The sequence below is a fragment of the Podarcis pityusensis genome (genome assembly GCF_964106645.2).
Source record: "Podarcis pityusensis genome assembly, chromosome: 5".
Classification (NCBI taxonomy): domain Eukaryota; kingdom Metazoa; phylum Chordata; class Lepidosauria; order Squamata; family Lacertidae; genus Podarcis; species Podarcis pityusensis.
The window spans coordinates 837,840-854,227 of NC_138032.1; the positions used below are offsets into that span (position 1 = coordinate 837,840).

At 50.1% G+C, this 16,388-nt stretch overlaps 1 protein-coding gene across 4 annotated transcripts in view; it reads left to right on the top strand.

Annotated features, from left to right (window-relative positions):
• The window catches only part of LOC308478107 (putative cation-transporting ATPase 13A4), a 56,900-nt gene that overhangs the window by 26,003 nt on the left and 14,509 nt on the right, over positions 1–16,388 (top strand). For 2 of the 4 annotated variants that reach the window (XM_081007387.1, XM_081007388.1), the window contains exons 12-17: positions 6,818–7,006; positions 8,677–8,738; positions 9,998–10,148; positions 11,562–11,639; positions 12,216–12,375; positions 15,102–15,213. In XM_081007387.1, coding sequence (XP_080863513.1) covers positions 6,818–7,006; positions 8,677–8,738; positions 9,998–10,148; positions 11,562–11,639; positions 12,216–12,375; positions 15,102–15,213 — 752 coding nt within the window. The remainder of the gene's footprint in view (positions 1–6,817; positions 7,007–8,676; positions 8,739–9,997; positions 10,149–11,561; positions 11,640–12,215; positions 12,376–15,101; positions 15,214–16,388) is intronic. The other 2 variants (XM_081007389.1, XM_081007390.1) reach the window with 2 other exon arrangements.

Sequence of the window (16,388 nt, forward strand, 5' to 3'; positions counted from 1 at the left end):
AACCCTTATATCACTGCATTTTATACGTTTTCCAGTTCTAATTACACTCATTACAAAATGGCTCAAAATTTAAATAAAGGTAGAGAGATAGAAAATTTCTCATTGCAAGTCTTCAGACACCCCTGCTGGTGAGGTTAATTGCTTAAATAATAATAATAATAATAATAATAATAATTTATTAATTATTATTTATACCCCGCCCATCTGGCTGGGCTTCCCCAGCCACTCTGGGCAGCTTCCAAAAAAATATTAAAATACTGTAATACATCAAACATTAAAAGCTTCCCTAAACAGGGCTGCCTTCAGATGTCTTCTGTGGTCTTGACTATGCTACCACTCAGTGGATTTGTAACTGGCTGACTGACCGAACCCAAAGGGTGCTCATCAATGGTTCCTCTTCATCCTGGAGAAGAGTGACTAGTGGGGTGCCACAGGGTTCTGTCTTGGGCCCGGTCTTATTCAACATCTTTATCAACGACTTGGATGATGGACTCAAGGGCATCCTGATCAAATTTGCAGATGACACCAAACTGGGAGGGGTGGCTAACACCCCAGAGGACAGGATCACACTTCAAAACGACCTTGACAGATTAGAGAACTGGGCCAAAACAAACAAGATGAATTTTAACAGGGAGAAATGTAAAGTATTGCACTTGGGCAAAAAAAATGAGAGGCACAAATACAAGATGGGGGACACCTGGCTTGAGAGCAGTACATGTGAAAAGGATCTAGGAGTCTTGGTTGACCACAAACTTGACATGAGCCAACAGTGTGATGCGGCAGCTAAAAAAGCCAATGCAATTCTGGGCTGCATCAATAGGAGTATAGCATCTAGATCAAGGGAAGTAATAGTGCCACTGTATTCTGCTCTGGTCAGGCCTCACCTGGAGTACTGTGTCCAGTTCTGGGCACCACAGTTCAAGAAGGACACTGACAAACTGGAACGTGTCCAGAGGAGGGCAACCAAAATGGTCAAAGGCCTGGAAACGATGCCTTATGAGGAACGGCTAAGGGAGCTGGGCATGTTTAGCCTGGAGAAGAGGAGGTTAAGGGGTGATATGATAGCCATGTTCCGATATATAAAAGGATGTCACATAGAGGAGGGAGAAAGGTTGTTTTCTGTTGCTCCAGAGAAGCGGATGTTACCATAAAGCACCAATGCTGCAGCAAGCAAAGGCTTTAGCAGCTCAGCCAGCTGCTTGTGGCTGGAAAGCCAGACAGGATGTTTGTGACTGTTGCCATGGGAACAAAGGGGCAGTCCATTCTGTACTGAGCACCGGATGTTAGCTCAGTGTGTGTGAGTCATATGACCCGTACTGGATGTACTTGGGAGGAGTTTTTTCTTCTTGCTGTTGTTGAGTGCAGACATGATTCTCTGTACTGATGTAAGAGGCAGAAATAAATGATGTAAATAGTTTTCTGTCTGCTTCTTTCCCCTCCCTGGGGACACCAAAGGGGAGAGAGGAAGAACGGTGTGTTCCTCTCATACATCTGAGAAGAATCGCCGGACCTCGCCTGCTTATCAGCAGAGGTTGGGAGACGCGGGGAGGTCGACAGGAATATCTGCCGGTGCCTGCTTGTGGCACATTCCTCTGACCCAGGCAGAATTCCAACAGTGGCAGCCTTCGGATGGTTGCGATTCATCGGACATCTGCATGAGAGGCTGGTGGATTGTCCTCCTCTGCTCCAAGGAGGAAGAGAAGCGTCTGAGAACAGCCAGAGGCTCCACAGACAGCTGGTGGAAAGAAGAGGTGTTTTCCAGAGCAACAGAGCTCAAGGTATGCTGCATTTCGGGCTAAAAGTGTGAACGCAGGAAGATTAATTCCCTGGTTCACGGAGCTGCGTTTCAAAGAAAACAAAAGCTCCGGAGGAAGAGGCCTGCATTCCACAAATTTTTGTGGTAGATAAGGAGTCCCAATGAAATGCATTGTTGCTAGGTAACGGAAAGTTACTGGCAAAGGGGCTGGACTCTGAGTGTGAGCCTGGGAAAGCGAAACAAAATCAGAGAATGTTTTGGCTACAAGGTTTACGAGCTCTTGGAAGGGACTTTTCAATAGCAGCCTGAGTTTAGCTGCCAGGTGCAAAGAGCGTAAACAATTTGCAGTTTGCTGCGTGAGAAAGGAAAAAACGACTGTTGGATTTTACAGTTTGTTTGACATTGTGAGCTGGAGGCTTGGCTTCAAGATGGATGCCAAGAAAGGAGGTTTGCCTTGCCCACCTTCCTTAACCAATGACAATTATTCATCTTGGTCTGTAAAGATGAAGGCCCTGCTGCAGAATCAGAGGCTTTTTGATGTAATTGAAAACCCCATCCCTGCAGCACCAACCAGAGGTTGGGAATCACGGAACGTAAGGGCCAGGACTGCTATAATTCTGTGTGTCTCAGATGATCAGTTGGTGCATGTTCAGCATTTAGAAAATGCGAAAGAGGTATGGGACACGCTGCGTACAACGCATCAGAGAGATGCTGGTTCTTCAGCGTTGCTGTATTTTGAGAAATTGACCAATCTGAGACTTGCGCCTGATGGAGATGTTCAAGCGCACCTGACAGAAATGAAGTTTCTGCGTCAACAGATGGTGGAACGCAATTTCCGTCTTCAGGAGGAAGTGTTTTGCTTCATGATGATAAACAGCCTTAGCCGCACCTACAAGGTTGTTGCCAGTCAGCTTGGTTCCCTACCGGCCGCGCAGCTGACCGCGGAGAGAGTTTGTGCTGTGGTCCTGAATGAACACGACAGACTTGCTGCACTGGAAGAAAAAGACAGGGGGAGGGAAGAACAGAGTTCTAATTTCCCCACTGCTGATGCTACTGGAGAGCATGGTGTAGCATTGAGTGCTGTCCGATGCTACAATTGTGGACAGACTGGGCATCTACAGCGAAACTGTAAGAAGCCGCGCCAGTCAAGAGGAGCAAAGAGCAGCTCTACGAAGCCTCAGGCGTCAGGCAAAAGCCGTACCAAGTGCCAGGTGAAACCTGCAAAGGCTATGATGGCGAAAGGAACCACGCCAGATGTTGGGAACTCGTTCATAATCGACACGGGCTGTACAAAACATTTGTGCCCGCACAGAGGACTGTTTTCGACGTTGAAGAAGCAAAGCTTCACTGTGAAACAGGCCAACGGTCAAGAGTTGGAAGCAACCGGAATTGGGACTGTGTATCTTGAGAGTCTGAACTTGACTATAAGCAATGTTTACCTGGTTCCAGAACTGAGATTTAATCTGCTGAGCGTGTCGCAGATTGCAAAGAAAGGACTGAAACTGTCCTATGATGCTAAAAGCTGCAAGATCTACAAAGATGGAGAACTGTTTCTTACTGCCAAAGAGAAAGATGGACTGTATTTGTTGACTTTTGATCAAAGTGATTACATGAAATGTAATTCCTCTGTTTCTAACGAAATCTCTCTTGCAGGTGTGACCAGTGTGAGCACCAGGAAGGTGACGAAAAAGGTCGACAGAGCATTTCAGCGGGTGTATGCTGATGTGATTGGTCCTCTAGAGCCATCTAGAGGCGGTGCACGATTTTACCTTGTATGTGTGGATTGTTTCACAAATTATTCTTGGGTTTATATGATGGAGAAACCGCAAGAAACTTTAGAAAAGTTTCAGGAGTTTTGTGACAAGGTTAAAAATATGCATGATGCTAACATTGATTGTCTTTTCACAGATGACAAGCAAATTTTTCTGTTACAGAAGTTTCAGAAGTTCCTAGATGGAAAAGGGATAGACCACAAAGTGGCAGTTTCGCAAGAAGCGTGGAACAGAGGGGTCTGTGTAAAAGTGAACAAAGAATTGCAAAAGGGAATGAATGCACAATTGCTGAGTTCACATTTGCCACATGAATATTGGGCCGAATCGCTAGCGTCCTATCTTCATGTGTGGTTGAGAAAAGTCTCAACAGAGTTGGGATGTTCTCCTTTTGAGAAGCTGTTCAATAGAAAACTTTCTGTTGCCTACTTTAAGGTTTTCGGGTCTCATGTGAGAACAGAAGCTCCAGGTGGTGTAAAGAATGCCAGAGGCATTTTTGTGGGTTATGAAAAGGGTCTCTACAGAGTAATTTTGTCTGAATCTGGTCAGGTGATTCTCACAAAGTTCCTAGAGAGTGCTCCAAAGCAAGAGCGGGTAGTACAGACATTTCCCACAGGAAACGATGATGATGATGATGATGAGTTTGATCTTATTGAGTTCAGTAGTACTGATGATGACACTGATAGCTCAGAGAGTTCAGTTGTCACAGTCATTGAGAGGAAATCTCACACAATGGATAGACCTTCACAGGTGAAGGAAGAACCACTGATTGCTACTGGTTCTCGACAGAGTCCAAAGGTTGAACCAGTGAGCACAGAGGATCAGAACCTCTTACGTAGGTCTGAGAGAGCAACAAAGGGTGTACCACCCAAGAGGTATTCAAAGGAGTTTGCTAACCTTGCATATGTTGCTATTGTAAACGACCAAGGACAGATTGAAGCTGTGTCTGAGTCAGAGACAAAGGCACAACAGAGAGGTGTTAACCAAGGTAATGCGAAGTCACACAACCAGAGAGGTACATTGGTTAAACCAGTGGCGGGTAGTTCCAAGGGTGGAACTGAAACAACAGGGGAATGTTATAAATATAACAACTGTTTGTTTTCTTCTCTGGATGACGCTTTGCTCGCAGCACACATTGATACTTTAGGGGGAGTATGTTACCATAAAGCACCAATGCTGCAGCAAGCAAAGGCTTTAGCAGCTCAGCCAGCTGCTTGTGGCTGGAAAGCCAGACAGGATGTTTGTGACTGTTGCCATGGGAACAAAGGGGCAGTCCATTCTGTACTGAGCACCGGATGTTAGCTCAGTGTGTGTGAGTCATATGACCCGTACTGGATGTACTTGGGAGGAGTTTTTTCTTCTTGCTGTTGTTGAGTGCAGACATGATTCTCTGTACTGATGTAAGAGGCAGAAATAAATGATGTAAATAGTTTTCTGTCTGCTTCTTTCCCCTCCCTGGGGACACCAAAGGGGAGAGAGGAAGAACGGTGTGTTCCTCTCATACATCTGAGAAGAATCGCCGGACCTCGCCTGCTTATCAGCAGAGGTTGGGAGACGCGGGGAGGTCGACAGGAATATCTGCCGGTGCCTGCTTGTGGCACATTCCTCTGACCCAGGCAGAATTCCAACAGCGGACACGGAGCAATGGATCCAAACTACAAGAAAGAAGATTCCACCTCAACATTAGGAAGAACTTCCTGACAGTAAGAGCTGTTCGACAGTGGAATTTGCTGCCAAGGAGTGTGGTGGAGTCTCCTTCTTTGGGGGTCTTTAAGCAGAGGCTTGACAACCATATGTCAGGAGTGCTCTGATGGTGTTTCCTGCTTGGCAGGGGGTTGGACTCGATGGCCCTTGTGGTCTCTTCCAACTCTATGATTCTATGATTCTATGAAAAGTTTGGTAGTTGTTTTTCTTTGACATCTGATGGCAAGGCGTTCCACAGGGCGGGTGCCACTACCGAGAAGGCCCTCTGCCTGCTTCCCTGCAACCTCGCTTCTCGCAGGGAGGGAACCGCCAGAAGGCCCTCGGAGCTGGACCTGTGTCCAGGCTGAACAATGGGGGTGGAGACGCTCCTTCAGATATACTGAAATATCTTTCAGAAATATCTTTCAGATATTTACTGCAATCCTTTTGGAATACTTGATCATGCTGGTTTGGGATTTTTCCCGTCAGCTTCACCAGTTCTGGAAAGTGCATCATCTTCATCTAGATGTGACGGCTGAGCATTTTGCATCGTGGCCGTTTTGACATTTTGGTTTTAGTACTTTTCCGGCAGCACCATGTTTCTGGTTTCTCTGAGACGCCTGAAAGTTCATCAGAATCTCATATTAAAATGAAGGCAGGAGACTTTTATTTTTCCAAACACATTCCAACTTTTGCCCATGTGGCCATTTCCTTTTTCCCTCTGTTCCTTGTATTTGTTGATCCCCTAAACAGTGTCGCCGCCATATGTGGGGGACTTGTAAAAGGGTAAAAGAGTATTGGGAAATGATCCATAATGAATTGAAAAAAATGTTTAAAAGTACTTTCCCCAAAAAACCCAGAGTCCTTTCTGTTGGGGATAATTCAGACTGAAATTCCTAGGTGTCAAAAAGGTTATTTATGTGTGCTACCACTGCAGCCCGTGTTTTGTTTTGTTGGCCCCCAAAATGTAAATTGAGCCAGGTCCCAACCAAAGAAGTGTGGCAACTTAAACTGAAAGAATATGCACAACTCGCAGACTTAACATATAGAATAAGGGAACCAGAAGAACATGTGTTTAGAGAAGATTGGGAAATGTTTATTGAATATATGGGAAATAAGTGTGTATAGCTGAAAATGTTGGCAGCATTAAGATAAATTCAACAGTGTAAATTTTTTTTGACGGATGCAATAATGGAATACTGAATGGTCTAGTTTCTGTGAAATATGCTGGGATTTATGATATGTAAAATGAACCACAGAAAGAGAAGAAGGGAAGTCATTGATAACTTAAGGATGTAAAATGAGTATTTTAAATTGTAAAACAGAAATATATATATATATAGCATGTCACTGCCAGTGTCTACTGGGGGCCCCTGAATTTTGAACCCTCTACTTGGGGGCTGCCTTCTTGGTTGGTATCATTAGGACTGTTTTTTTGTTGGTTAGTTTTTGTTATTATTATTATTATTATTATTATTATTATTATTATTATTATTGCTGTGGAAGCAGAGCATAGCCATTGAGGCTGGTAGGAGCCATGGGTTTCACGTGGCCTTTCCAACCTGCCCTGCTGCTCTGGGTGCTAATTCTGCTCCCTTCCCTGAGCCAGGAGGAGGCTGGCGAGGTGGTGAAGAAGGCGCTGGACGTGATCACCATTGCGGTCCCTCCCGCCCTGCCGGCTGCGCTGACCACGGGGATCATTTACACCCAGAGGCGGCTGAAGAAAAAAGGGATCTTCTGTATCAGCCCCCAGAGGATCAATGTGTGCGGCCAGCTGAACCTCATCTGCTTCGACAAGGTGCACGGGGAGGGGAGCCGGCAGCCCGGCTGGGGAGTCAGCAGGGAGAGGAAGCCCCCTTGGCCTGGAGGATTTCGGGGGTCTTCAAGGCTCTTGGCTTGGCTGATGGGAAGCCGCAGAATGTTCACAAGCAGTCCAGGTATGGCCACCCCAGCCTAGTGCCACACCCTCCTTCCGTCCAGCGTCCAGTCAGATGCTTTTGGGGTGCAAATCTGAATTCCGACTGGTCTTCAGAGCTGCAGTGCTCCTGGAGGAGAATATTTCTTCCCAGTTTGAGACTAGTAGTATAGTCATATCTCATGTTACGTCTGCTTCATGTTACGTTCTTTCAGGTTACGTCCTGCGGCGGCCCGGAAGTACCAGAAAGGGTTACTTTCGGATTTCACTGCTCGCGTATGCGCAGAAGCACAAAATGGTGTCATGCGCAGAAGCGGCAAATTGCAACCCGCGCGTGCGCAGATGCGCCGCTGCGGGTTGCCCTCTTTTCATTTTGCAAACGGGCCTCCGGAACGGATCCCGTTCGCCACCAGAGGTACCACTGTAGTAGCAGTATTTCATTTCTATCCCGCTTTATATTTTTCAGAAAAACCTAAAAGTGGCTTGCAGCATATTAAAACATCCATAAAACATTCTGAAGAAAGTCAAATATAGAGCGTACAGTCAAAGCAACATAATTCAGAGAAAATTAAATAGTAAAGATTTCAAAATAAAACATTACAAGGGAGGTCAACATGTTTAACACAAACAAAGTTAACCAAAATAAACTTAAACGTTTCAAAAAAAGCCACACACACCACATTGCTAAGTGAAGTCAAATATAAAATGCACATTTCAAACAGTGCATCGTATTTTTTGCTCCATAAGACACACTTGCCCATAAGACGCCCCTAGTTTTTAGAGGGGGAATGCAAGAAAAAAAATATTCTTTAAAGGGAGCCCAGAGCAGAGCCTGTCTGCATCCCAGGCTCTGCTCAGCGCTCCCTTTCACAAGCCGTGTGGAGCATGTGTTTGGCTCTTGGGGGCTTTTCCGGGAGGTGGGGGAAGGGACAGAGGGGCTAAGCCAGAAGCTAGAACAGCAAGAGGGACCGCTGTGCAGCGATCCCTCTTGCTATTCTGGCTTCTGGGATAGCCGCACAAAGCCTCCTCAGGGCAGCGGGATGAAGGCTCCCCATGCCCTGAAGAGGCTTCGCGCGGCTAAGCCAGAAGCTAGAGCAGCAAGTGAGAGTGCTGCGCAGCAATCCCTCTCACTGTTCTGGCTCCTGGGATAGCCACACAGCCTGCATTCGCTCCATAAGATGCACACACATTTCCCCTTTTTAGGAGGGAAAAGGTGCGTCTTATAGAGCGAAAAATACGGTAATTGACTATGAAGCTAAACCACGCTTGCTCTCAGCCTCTGCCCTGCGTCCGAAGGAGCACAGCACCCAAGGGAGAAGGGGCCCTTGAGCGCCAAGTGGGAAGCCCTCTAGGAGCCCGGGAGTGGGGTGGGGTTACCTCCATGCTGAGCTCTGTTGATGAGGCCCCTGACCCCCCAAGGAAGGTCCCCAGGCCAGCTGCCCTTTCCCCCATGGCTCCTCTTCCTCCTCCTCCAGCTTCAGGACTTGCAATGCCTTGTTTTGTCCTTGCCTGCCATCCTGGCACCTCTGACCAATTCCCCTGCCCCTCCCCAGACTGGCACCTTAACTGAAGACGGACTGGATCTCTGGGGGCTGGTCCTGGCCAAAGGAAAGAGGTACCTGCCTGTCTTGTATTTCCACCAAAGAAAACTCCCTGTGTTGCCAAACAGAACACACTGAACAACAACAAGCAACACGTCAGCTAATAATATACTGACAGTATTTTTTATAACACTACAGTGGACCCTCTAAGTTACGTACCGCTCTGGATACCTAACTTTCGGGTTATGAATGCGGCAAACCTGGAAGTGTATACTTGGGGTTTTGCCCTGCGCGCATGCGCAGAAGTGCTCACCACACCGCATGCATGCGCAGAAGCGCTCAATCATGCCACACACGTGCGCAGAAGGGGTTCCTCTGCCTACGGACTTTTCGGGTTGCAGACGGACCCCTGGAATGAATTGAATTCGTATCCAGAGGGTCCATTGTTTCAAAATTCATACACAGAAGATGTATAATATGTGCATGGAGTCACAAACTAATAAGGATCAAATCAATGTTCCATGAACAGGAATGGCAGGAGTGGGAAGTCACTGTCAAAGATCACTGCAATGGAGGCAGAAGGCCTTTCCACAGTCAATGTCCTACAAACGTGAGATGATGGGTCGCAATAGGGTGCTCCGAGCACAGCAGCAGACAGGACAGGTCTTCCAGGATAATGAACTGTTTCAATGATAATTCTCCATCTGTTAGCAATAATATAAAATGAAATCCATTATGTTCAAATACAATACAGTCATACCTTGGGTTACAGATGCTTCAGGTTGCGTTTTTTCGGGTTGCAGACCGCCGAAACCCAGAACTACCAGAACGGGTTACTTTCAAGTTTCGGCGGTCACTCATGCTCACAAGCGCTAAATCACACTTTGCACATGTGCAGAAGTGTCGAATCACAACCCACATGTGCGCAGACGTGCTGCTGTGGGTTGTGAACGCTGTGAGTTGCGAACGTGCATCCCTCACGGATCACGTTCGCAACCCGAACGTCCACTGTACTGAGATTGAAATGTCAGTATATTATTAGCCAACATGTTGCTTGTTGTCGTCTCATATTTCCACGCAGCTCTTCAGTTTCCAGGGTGGTTTAGAATGACCAATAATACGCTGCGCTGTGCTACGGTTCCTACATTGCGGGGGTTGGACTGGATGACCCCTGGGGGCCCCTCCTAGCTGGACGGTTCTGTGATTCTTGACTTGAAGACTTTTTGCAGGCTCAGAAACACACCTGGGCCGTCCTTGTCCAAGGCAGCTGTTGGGCCGGTCCCTCTGGGCGCCCTGCTTGCCTCATGCCGCCTGCTCTCCTCTCTCCCCGCAGCTTCCAGGCTGCCCACTGCCTCTCCTCCGGCCCCCCGCTGCCCTGGGGCCTGGCATGCGGAGCCATGGCCAGCTGCCACTCCTTGGTGGTCCTGGACGGGAAGATCCAGGGAGATCCGCTGGACCTGAAGATGTTCGAGGCGACCGGCTGGGTGAAGCTCTCTCTTTGCTGTGCAGAAGCTCAGGGCTCGGGGGGGGGGGGGGAGTGTGCCAGCTCTGGGGGGGGCAGTGGGGGTGGGAGCGCTGCTTGGCCGGGTGGGAAAGCAATTTGCACCCAGTTGCTCCTTCAGGAGAGCCTCCCTCTGCCCTGCTCTCCCCTCCAAGGGCACAGGGATCACTTTTGGTAGAGACTGCTTTTCAGATAGCTCAGCCGGAAGAGCACGAGACTCTTATTATTATTTTTATATAGATTTTTATTAATTTTCAGCATATCACTTTCAACAGTAATTAAACATATTTTAACATCTTATACAATTTTTTTTTTACTTCCATCAATCTCATCTGAAAATTTTCCAATCTAATCACTAAATACTCATTTCCCACTTCCTCAATTACATTTAACTCATAACTGATGTCACTATTCTTTCTCTAATTTGCAATGCTTCATACATTTCTCTTTACAAAGCTTCTTGTAGTCTACTAGCGTAATTTGTTGATTACAGTTGCTCTTCAAATAGTTCGTATATTTCTTCCAATCTTCTGTAAATCTCTGGTCCCGCAGGTCTCAAATCCTTCTTGTCATTTTATCTAATTCTGCATAGTCCATCAATTTTGTCTGCCATTCTTCTTTCGTCAAAATCTCTTCTTGCTTCCATTTCTGGGCTAACAATACGATTATGAGACTCTTAATCTCAGGGTTGTGGGGTTTGAGTCCCACATTGGACAAAATATTCCCTTTTTTAATATAAATAATTTTTATTAATTTTTCATTAATAACAATCCAATCTGGGCACATTAATACGATACCAAATCATGCTACAATCAAAAGAGCCAATTATTCAGTTCCAAATTAAATATTTTTGGATGATGACCCGTATTCTGGTTATCAGGAGCTGATGTTATTCCTTGGTCCTGCTCCAATTCTGGACAAAAGATTCCTGCATTGCAGAGGGTCAGACTGGATGACCCTCGGGGTCCCTTCCAACTCTACAGTTCTAGGATTCTTGCCCCCCCCCCCGTACCTTTTTTTGGCACCTGCTAAGTTTTTGTTCAGGCCAGGCCACCAGAAAAAGGGAATGTGAATGTATGTTTTGACCTGTTTTTTATTGTCCATTGCAGATTTTATCTTTTGAATGTTGTTTTTACTTATCATTTTTCATTGTTTCATTCTCATTGTAAACTGCTTTGATGTGTTTTGATCTTTTTACAACTGAGCGGCTTACAAATTTGGTGAAATAAATATGAATAGATAAATGTGAGGGATGAAGGCGCCCCCTCCCCCCCCCGAAGTTCCCAGACTGATCATTTCATTCTTTTAAATCTGCTAGCTAACTTGTCGTTTAAATGAGTGCAAGCTACGTTAATCCTAACTGGGATCTGCTGTTGTTTTTAATTTGAATAAACAGGAAATTGAGGATTCCAGCAGAGAAGATGGAGAATGGGCAGGTGCCGTGATAGTCAGGCCAGGAGTCAAGGCCCAACAGGTGAGCCCAGGTGTCTGTCACTCACCTTGGACAGGTAGAGTGGGGGGCGGGGAGGCAGATCAGGCAACTTGCTGACCCAGAAGTCCGTCTCCCTCCACTTCTGCATTCCTCTGGAATTAATGAATCTCTTCCTGCCCAAGGAGAGGCAGCGACCAGCCCATCATAGCTGAGCAAGGATTCGAACTCAAGCCTAGCACTTTCACCACTGCCCTTGCTCTCCAGGTCCAGTCCTTTTCTAGATTTAAGTGCCCCCCGGCTGCTGTCAGGGCGGCTTCGGAGTGTGTGATTATAATCGGGAAAACACTCCGTGGGGGGGGTGAATAACTCCCTCCTCCCGCGGTGCCACGGCCCCGATCCAAGTCGTGCCCCCTGCAGTTGCTCCTGGGCATAGCTGTCAACTTTTCCCTTTTCTTGCGAGGAATCCTATTCGGAATAAGGGAATTTCCCTTTAAAAAAGGGAAACGTTGACAGCTATGCTCCAGGACCCCTGCCGTCCGACCCCTGGGACCCCTGGCCAGGAGCCCCTCTCCCTCCTCGCTGCACCCGGTGCCCTGTTCCTCTTGCCTGTCTCCCCAGGGTGCTGCTGCCATGGGCGGCGTGGCCATCTTGCGCCAGTTCCCGTTCTCTTCAGCCCTGCAGAGGATGTCCGTCGTCGCCCAGGAGTTTGGTGGGGAGCGCCGCGTCTACATGAAGGGGGCGCCCGAGAGAGTGGTCGGCTTCTGCTGGCCAGAGACAGGTGACCGACAGCTTTGCAGGCACTGCCCCCTTCTTTCCCCCCTACCCCATGCCAGTTTTGGGCGGTCGTCTTTGCGGAGAACCTGCTCAAGGCCTCTCAGGACTGGGACTTGCCTCCCCTCCTTGGCTAGCCAAGTTTGGGGACCTGCCCTGAGCCAGGATCCTGCCCTGCCATGGAGGGATGCGGAAACGGAGGAATGGAGAGGCTCTGGCCTCAAGCACTCTGCACATGGGCAGAAGGGTCTCTCAGGAAAGGCAGAGATGCTTCTGAATCTCAGTTGCTGGAAAGAGCAGGAGGGGAGATGTGCTCTTGTGCTCTGATCCTGCTCGCAGGTTTCCCTCTGGCGCTCCTGGTCGGCCCCTGTGATTAGGGCCGGATTGAGGTTTGATGATGCCCTAAGCTACTGAAGGTAATGGGGCCCTTAATATGTCCAGCTGTCCTTTGTCCACAACAAATGGTCGCTGTTTTTTGTGTTGAATATATGCTATATGGTAATTTATGGACCTCATAGGTATCTAAGCAATGACAAACCTAGACAGCATCTTAAAAAGCAGAGACATCACCTTGCCAACAAAGGTCTGTATAGTTCAAGCCACGGTTTCCCCAGTAGTGATGTATGGAAGTGAGAGCTGGACCATAAAGAAGGCTGATCGCCGAAGAATGGATGCTTTTGAATTGTGGTGCTGGAGGAGACTCTTGAGAGTCCCATGGACTGCAAGAAGATCCAACCTCTCCATTCTGAAGGAAATCAGCCCTGAGTGCTCACTGGAAGGACAGATCCTGAAGCTGAGGCTCCAAGACTTTGGCCACCTCATGAGAAGAGAAGACTCCCTGGAAAAGACCCTGATGCTGGGAAGGATGGAGGGCACAAGGAGAAGGGGACGACAGAGGATAAGATGGTTGGACAGTGTTCTGGAAGCTACCAGCATGAGTTTGACCAAACTGCGGGAGGCAGTGGAAGACAGGAGGGCCTGGCATTCACTGGTCCAGGGGGTCACAAAGAGGCGGACACGACTAAACGACTAAAAAACAACAATAGGTTATCTCAAGCCATTTGCACATGTTGCCATGCCACCAGTCCATGCAGAATGTAGGCACCCTATATATAGAAAGGAGCAAAGCAGGGATATTTTAGGCAGTGGCGTAGCGTGGGTTCTCAGCACCCGGGGCAAGGCAAGTAATTTGCGCCCCCTAACCCGTGGATTTTAGCACTCGAGTCTCTTCCGCACCCCCTCCAGATGTTGCGCCAGGTGCAGCAGGCCCCCCTGCACCCCCCACGCTACGCCACTGCTCCCACCACAAGTCTTCAGGACAGCCATCCGAAGGCTGGCGCGGGGAGAAGGTCTCTCCGCCCGACCGCCAGGCTTCGGAGCAGCCTTCCGAAGGCTGGTGCGGGGAGAAGGTCTCTCCGCCCGACCGCCAGGCTTCGGAGCAGCCTTCCGAAGGCTGGTGCGGGGAGAAGGTCTCTCCGCCCCACCGCCAGGCTTCGGAGCAGCCTTCCGAAGGCTGGTGCGGGGAGAAGGTCTCTCCGCCCGACCGCCAGGCTTCGGAGCAGCCTTCCGAAGGCTGGTGCGGGGAGAAGGTCTCTCCGCCCCACCGCCAGGCTTCGGAGCAGCCTTCCGAAGGCTGGTGCGGGGAGAAGGTCTCTCCGCCCGACCGCCAGGCTTCGGAGCAGCCTTCCGAAGGCTGGTGCGGGGAGAAGGTCTCTCCGCCCCACCGCCAGGCTTCGGAGCAGCCTTCCGAAGGCTGGTGCGGGGAGAAGGTCTCTCCGCCCGACCGCCAGGCTTCGGAGCAGCCTTCCGAAGGCTGGCGCGGGGAGAAGGTCTCTCCGCCCCACCGCCAGGCTTCGGAGCAGCCATCCGAAGGCTGGCGCGGGGAGAAGGTCTCTCCGCCCCACCGCCAGCCTTCGGAGCAGCCTTCCGAAGGCTGGCGCGGGGAGAAGGTCTCTCCGCCCCACCGCCAGGCTTCGGAGCAGCCTTCCGAAGGCTGGCGCGGGGAGAAGGTCTCTCCGCCCCACCGCCAGGCTTCGGAGCAGCCTTCCGAAGGCTGGCGCGGGGAGAAGGTCTCTCCGCCCCACCGCCAGGCTTCGGAGCAGCCATCCGAAGGCTGGCGCGGGGAGAAGGTCTCTCCGCCCCACCGCCAGGCTTCGGAGGAGCCTTCCGAAGGCTGGCGGTGGGGCGGAGAAACCTCCTCCCGCCGCCAGGCTTCGGAGGAGCCTTCCGAAGCCTGGCGGCGGGAGGAGGTCTCTCCGCCTCACCGCCAGGCTTCGGAGCAGCCTTCTGAAGGCTGGCGCGGGGAGGAGGTCTCTCCGCCCCACCGCCAGCCTTCGGAGGAGGTCTGAGGACAGTGGGGTTCCTGCTTCCTCCAGGAGGGCCGGCCAAACGCGCCCCCCCCCAAATGTTGCGCCCGGTGCGGCCGGCACCCCTGGCACCCCCCACGCTACGCCACTGATTTTAGGGAGCAGGTGAGCAGGTGGAGCCCATTATTTACATCCTAGGAGCCTACACAACACAAAACACTGTTGCGGTATGTAGGTTTAATTGTATTTGTTTTTTATCTTATTTTTTTTGAAATGTACATCCAGGTTTTTTCCTTTAATTTTTTTTTGGGGGGGGGGCTCGAAGAGAGTGGGGCCCTAAGCTGGAGCTGGCCCTGTCTATGAGAGCAGGGCCTGGGGCTGGAGGGGCCACTTCTAGCAGACTCTCTTTCTGTCCTTGCATCCCCAGTGCCCGACACCTTCCCCAGCAAACTCCAGCATTACACCTCTCGGGGCTTCAGAGTCATTGGGCTGGCGCAAAAAAGTCTGCCGGCGGGAATGGAAGTGGCTTCTCTGACAAGGTAAAAGAGAACGCCTGTGTGTGTGTGTGTGTGTGTGTGCGCGTGAGAGAGAGAGAGAGAGAGAGAGAGAGAGAGAGAGAGAGAGAGGTCATTCTAAAACAGGGGTCAGCAAACTTACCGCGCCTCGGGCCGGTGTCTCCAGCACCGATCATGCGGCGGGCTGGAGGGCGGGGGAGCGCATGCCCATACGCATGCGCACACGCTATTTCAGGTGCACTTCTGGGTTGGAGGAGCACCGGAAATAGCTTGTGCGCATGTGCACGGGCCTCCTTTGACCCAGATGTGCACCGGAAATAATGCGCATGCGCACAAGCTATTTCAGGTGCTCCTCTGACCTGGAAGTGGGCAGCCGTGCAGCACAGCGCCAGTAAGAGGGGGCGGCGGCAGCGGGCGGCAGGGTTCACCATGGGCTGGATAAACGAGTCCCTCGGGCCTTATCCGGCCCGCGGACCTTAGTTTGGGGACCCCTGTTCTAAAAACTAGCTAAACCCAGAGGGAGCCGGGAGAAAGTCACGGGTCCAGCAGAGCCAGAAAGCAAAGCCCAGACTCCGTAGCAGCGCCTGAGGAGTTAGAACTCGCCTCTGAGGCTGGAGGTGCTGCCTGTTTTTTGAAGACAGCAAAATCCATGTGGTTGGTTGGTTCCCACTCCCTCGCCATTTCCACATTTGGAGATATTTGGGTTATGCAGCCTTGAAAACTCATGGAGTCATCAGCCTGCGGGGATAGAAGGGAACCTGGGGGTCGTCTAGTTCCAAAGCCTGCAATGCTAAAATTTCAACTCAAGAAACCCTGGCAGGCAGCCCTCATAGGAAGGAGAGTCCTCCACAATCTCAGGGAGGTCTGTTCCCCTCTCTGTTACCACCCAACCCTCATTCCTGATGTTTCATCACAATCTCCTTCCTTGGTCATCTTGGTGGCCCACTTCTGCACACAAGCAGAGGCTGGGTGGCTGCTGCCATGAGGTCCGTGGAGGCAACTGGTTGCCCACCGTGGGAGGCAGAATGCTGGACTGGGCAGCCCTCCCTGGCCTGATCCAGGAGGGCTCCCAAGAAGAGCTCTGCAGCAGGATCAGACCAAGGGCTTCCCAGGTCCAGCATTGGCCTTTTGCAATCTTCTCTCCTAGTTCAAGGGCAAAGGCCTGACTCGGAGCCTCATTCTGCTCCCCGCCAGCTTGG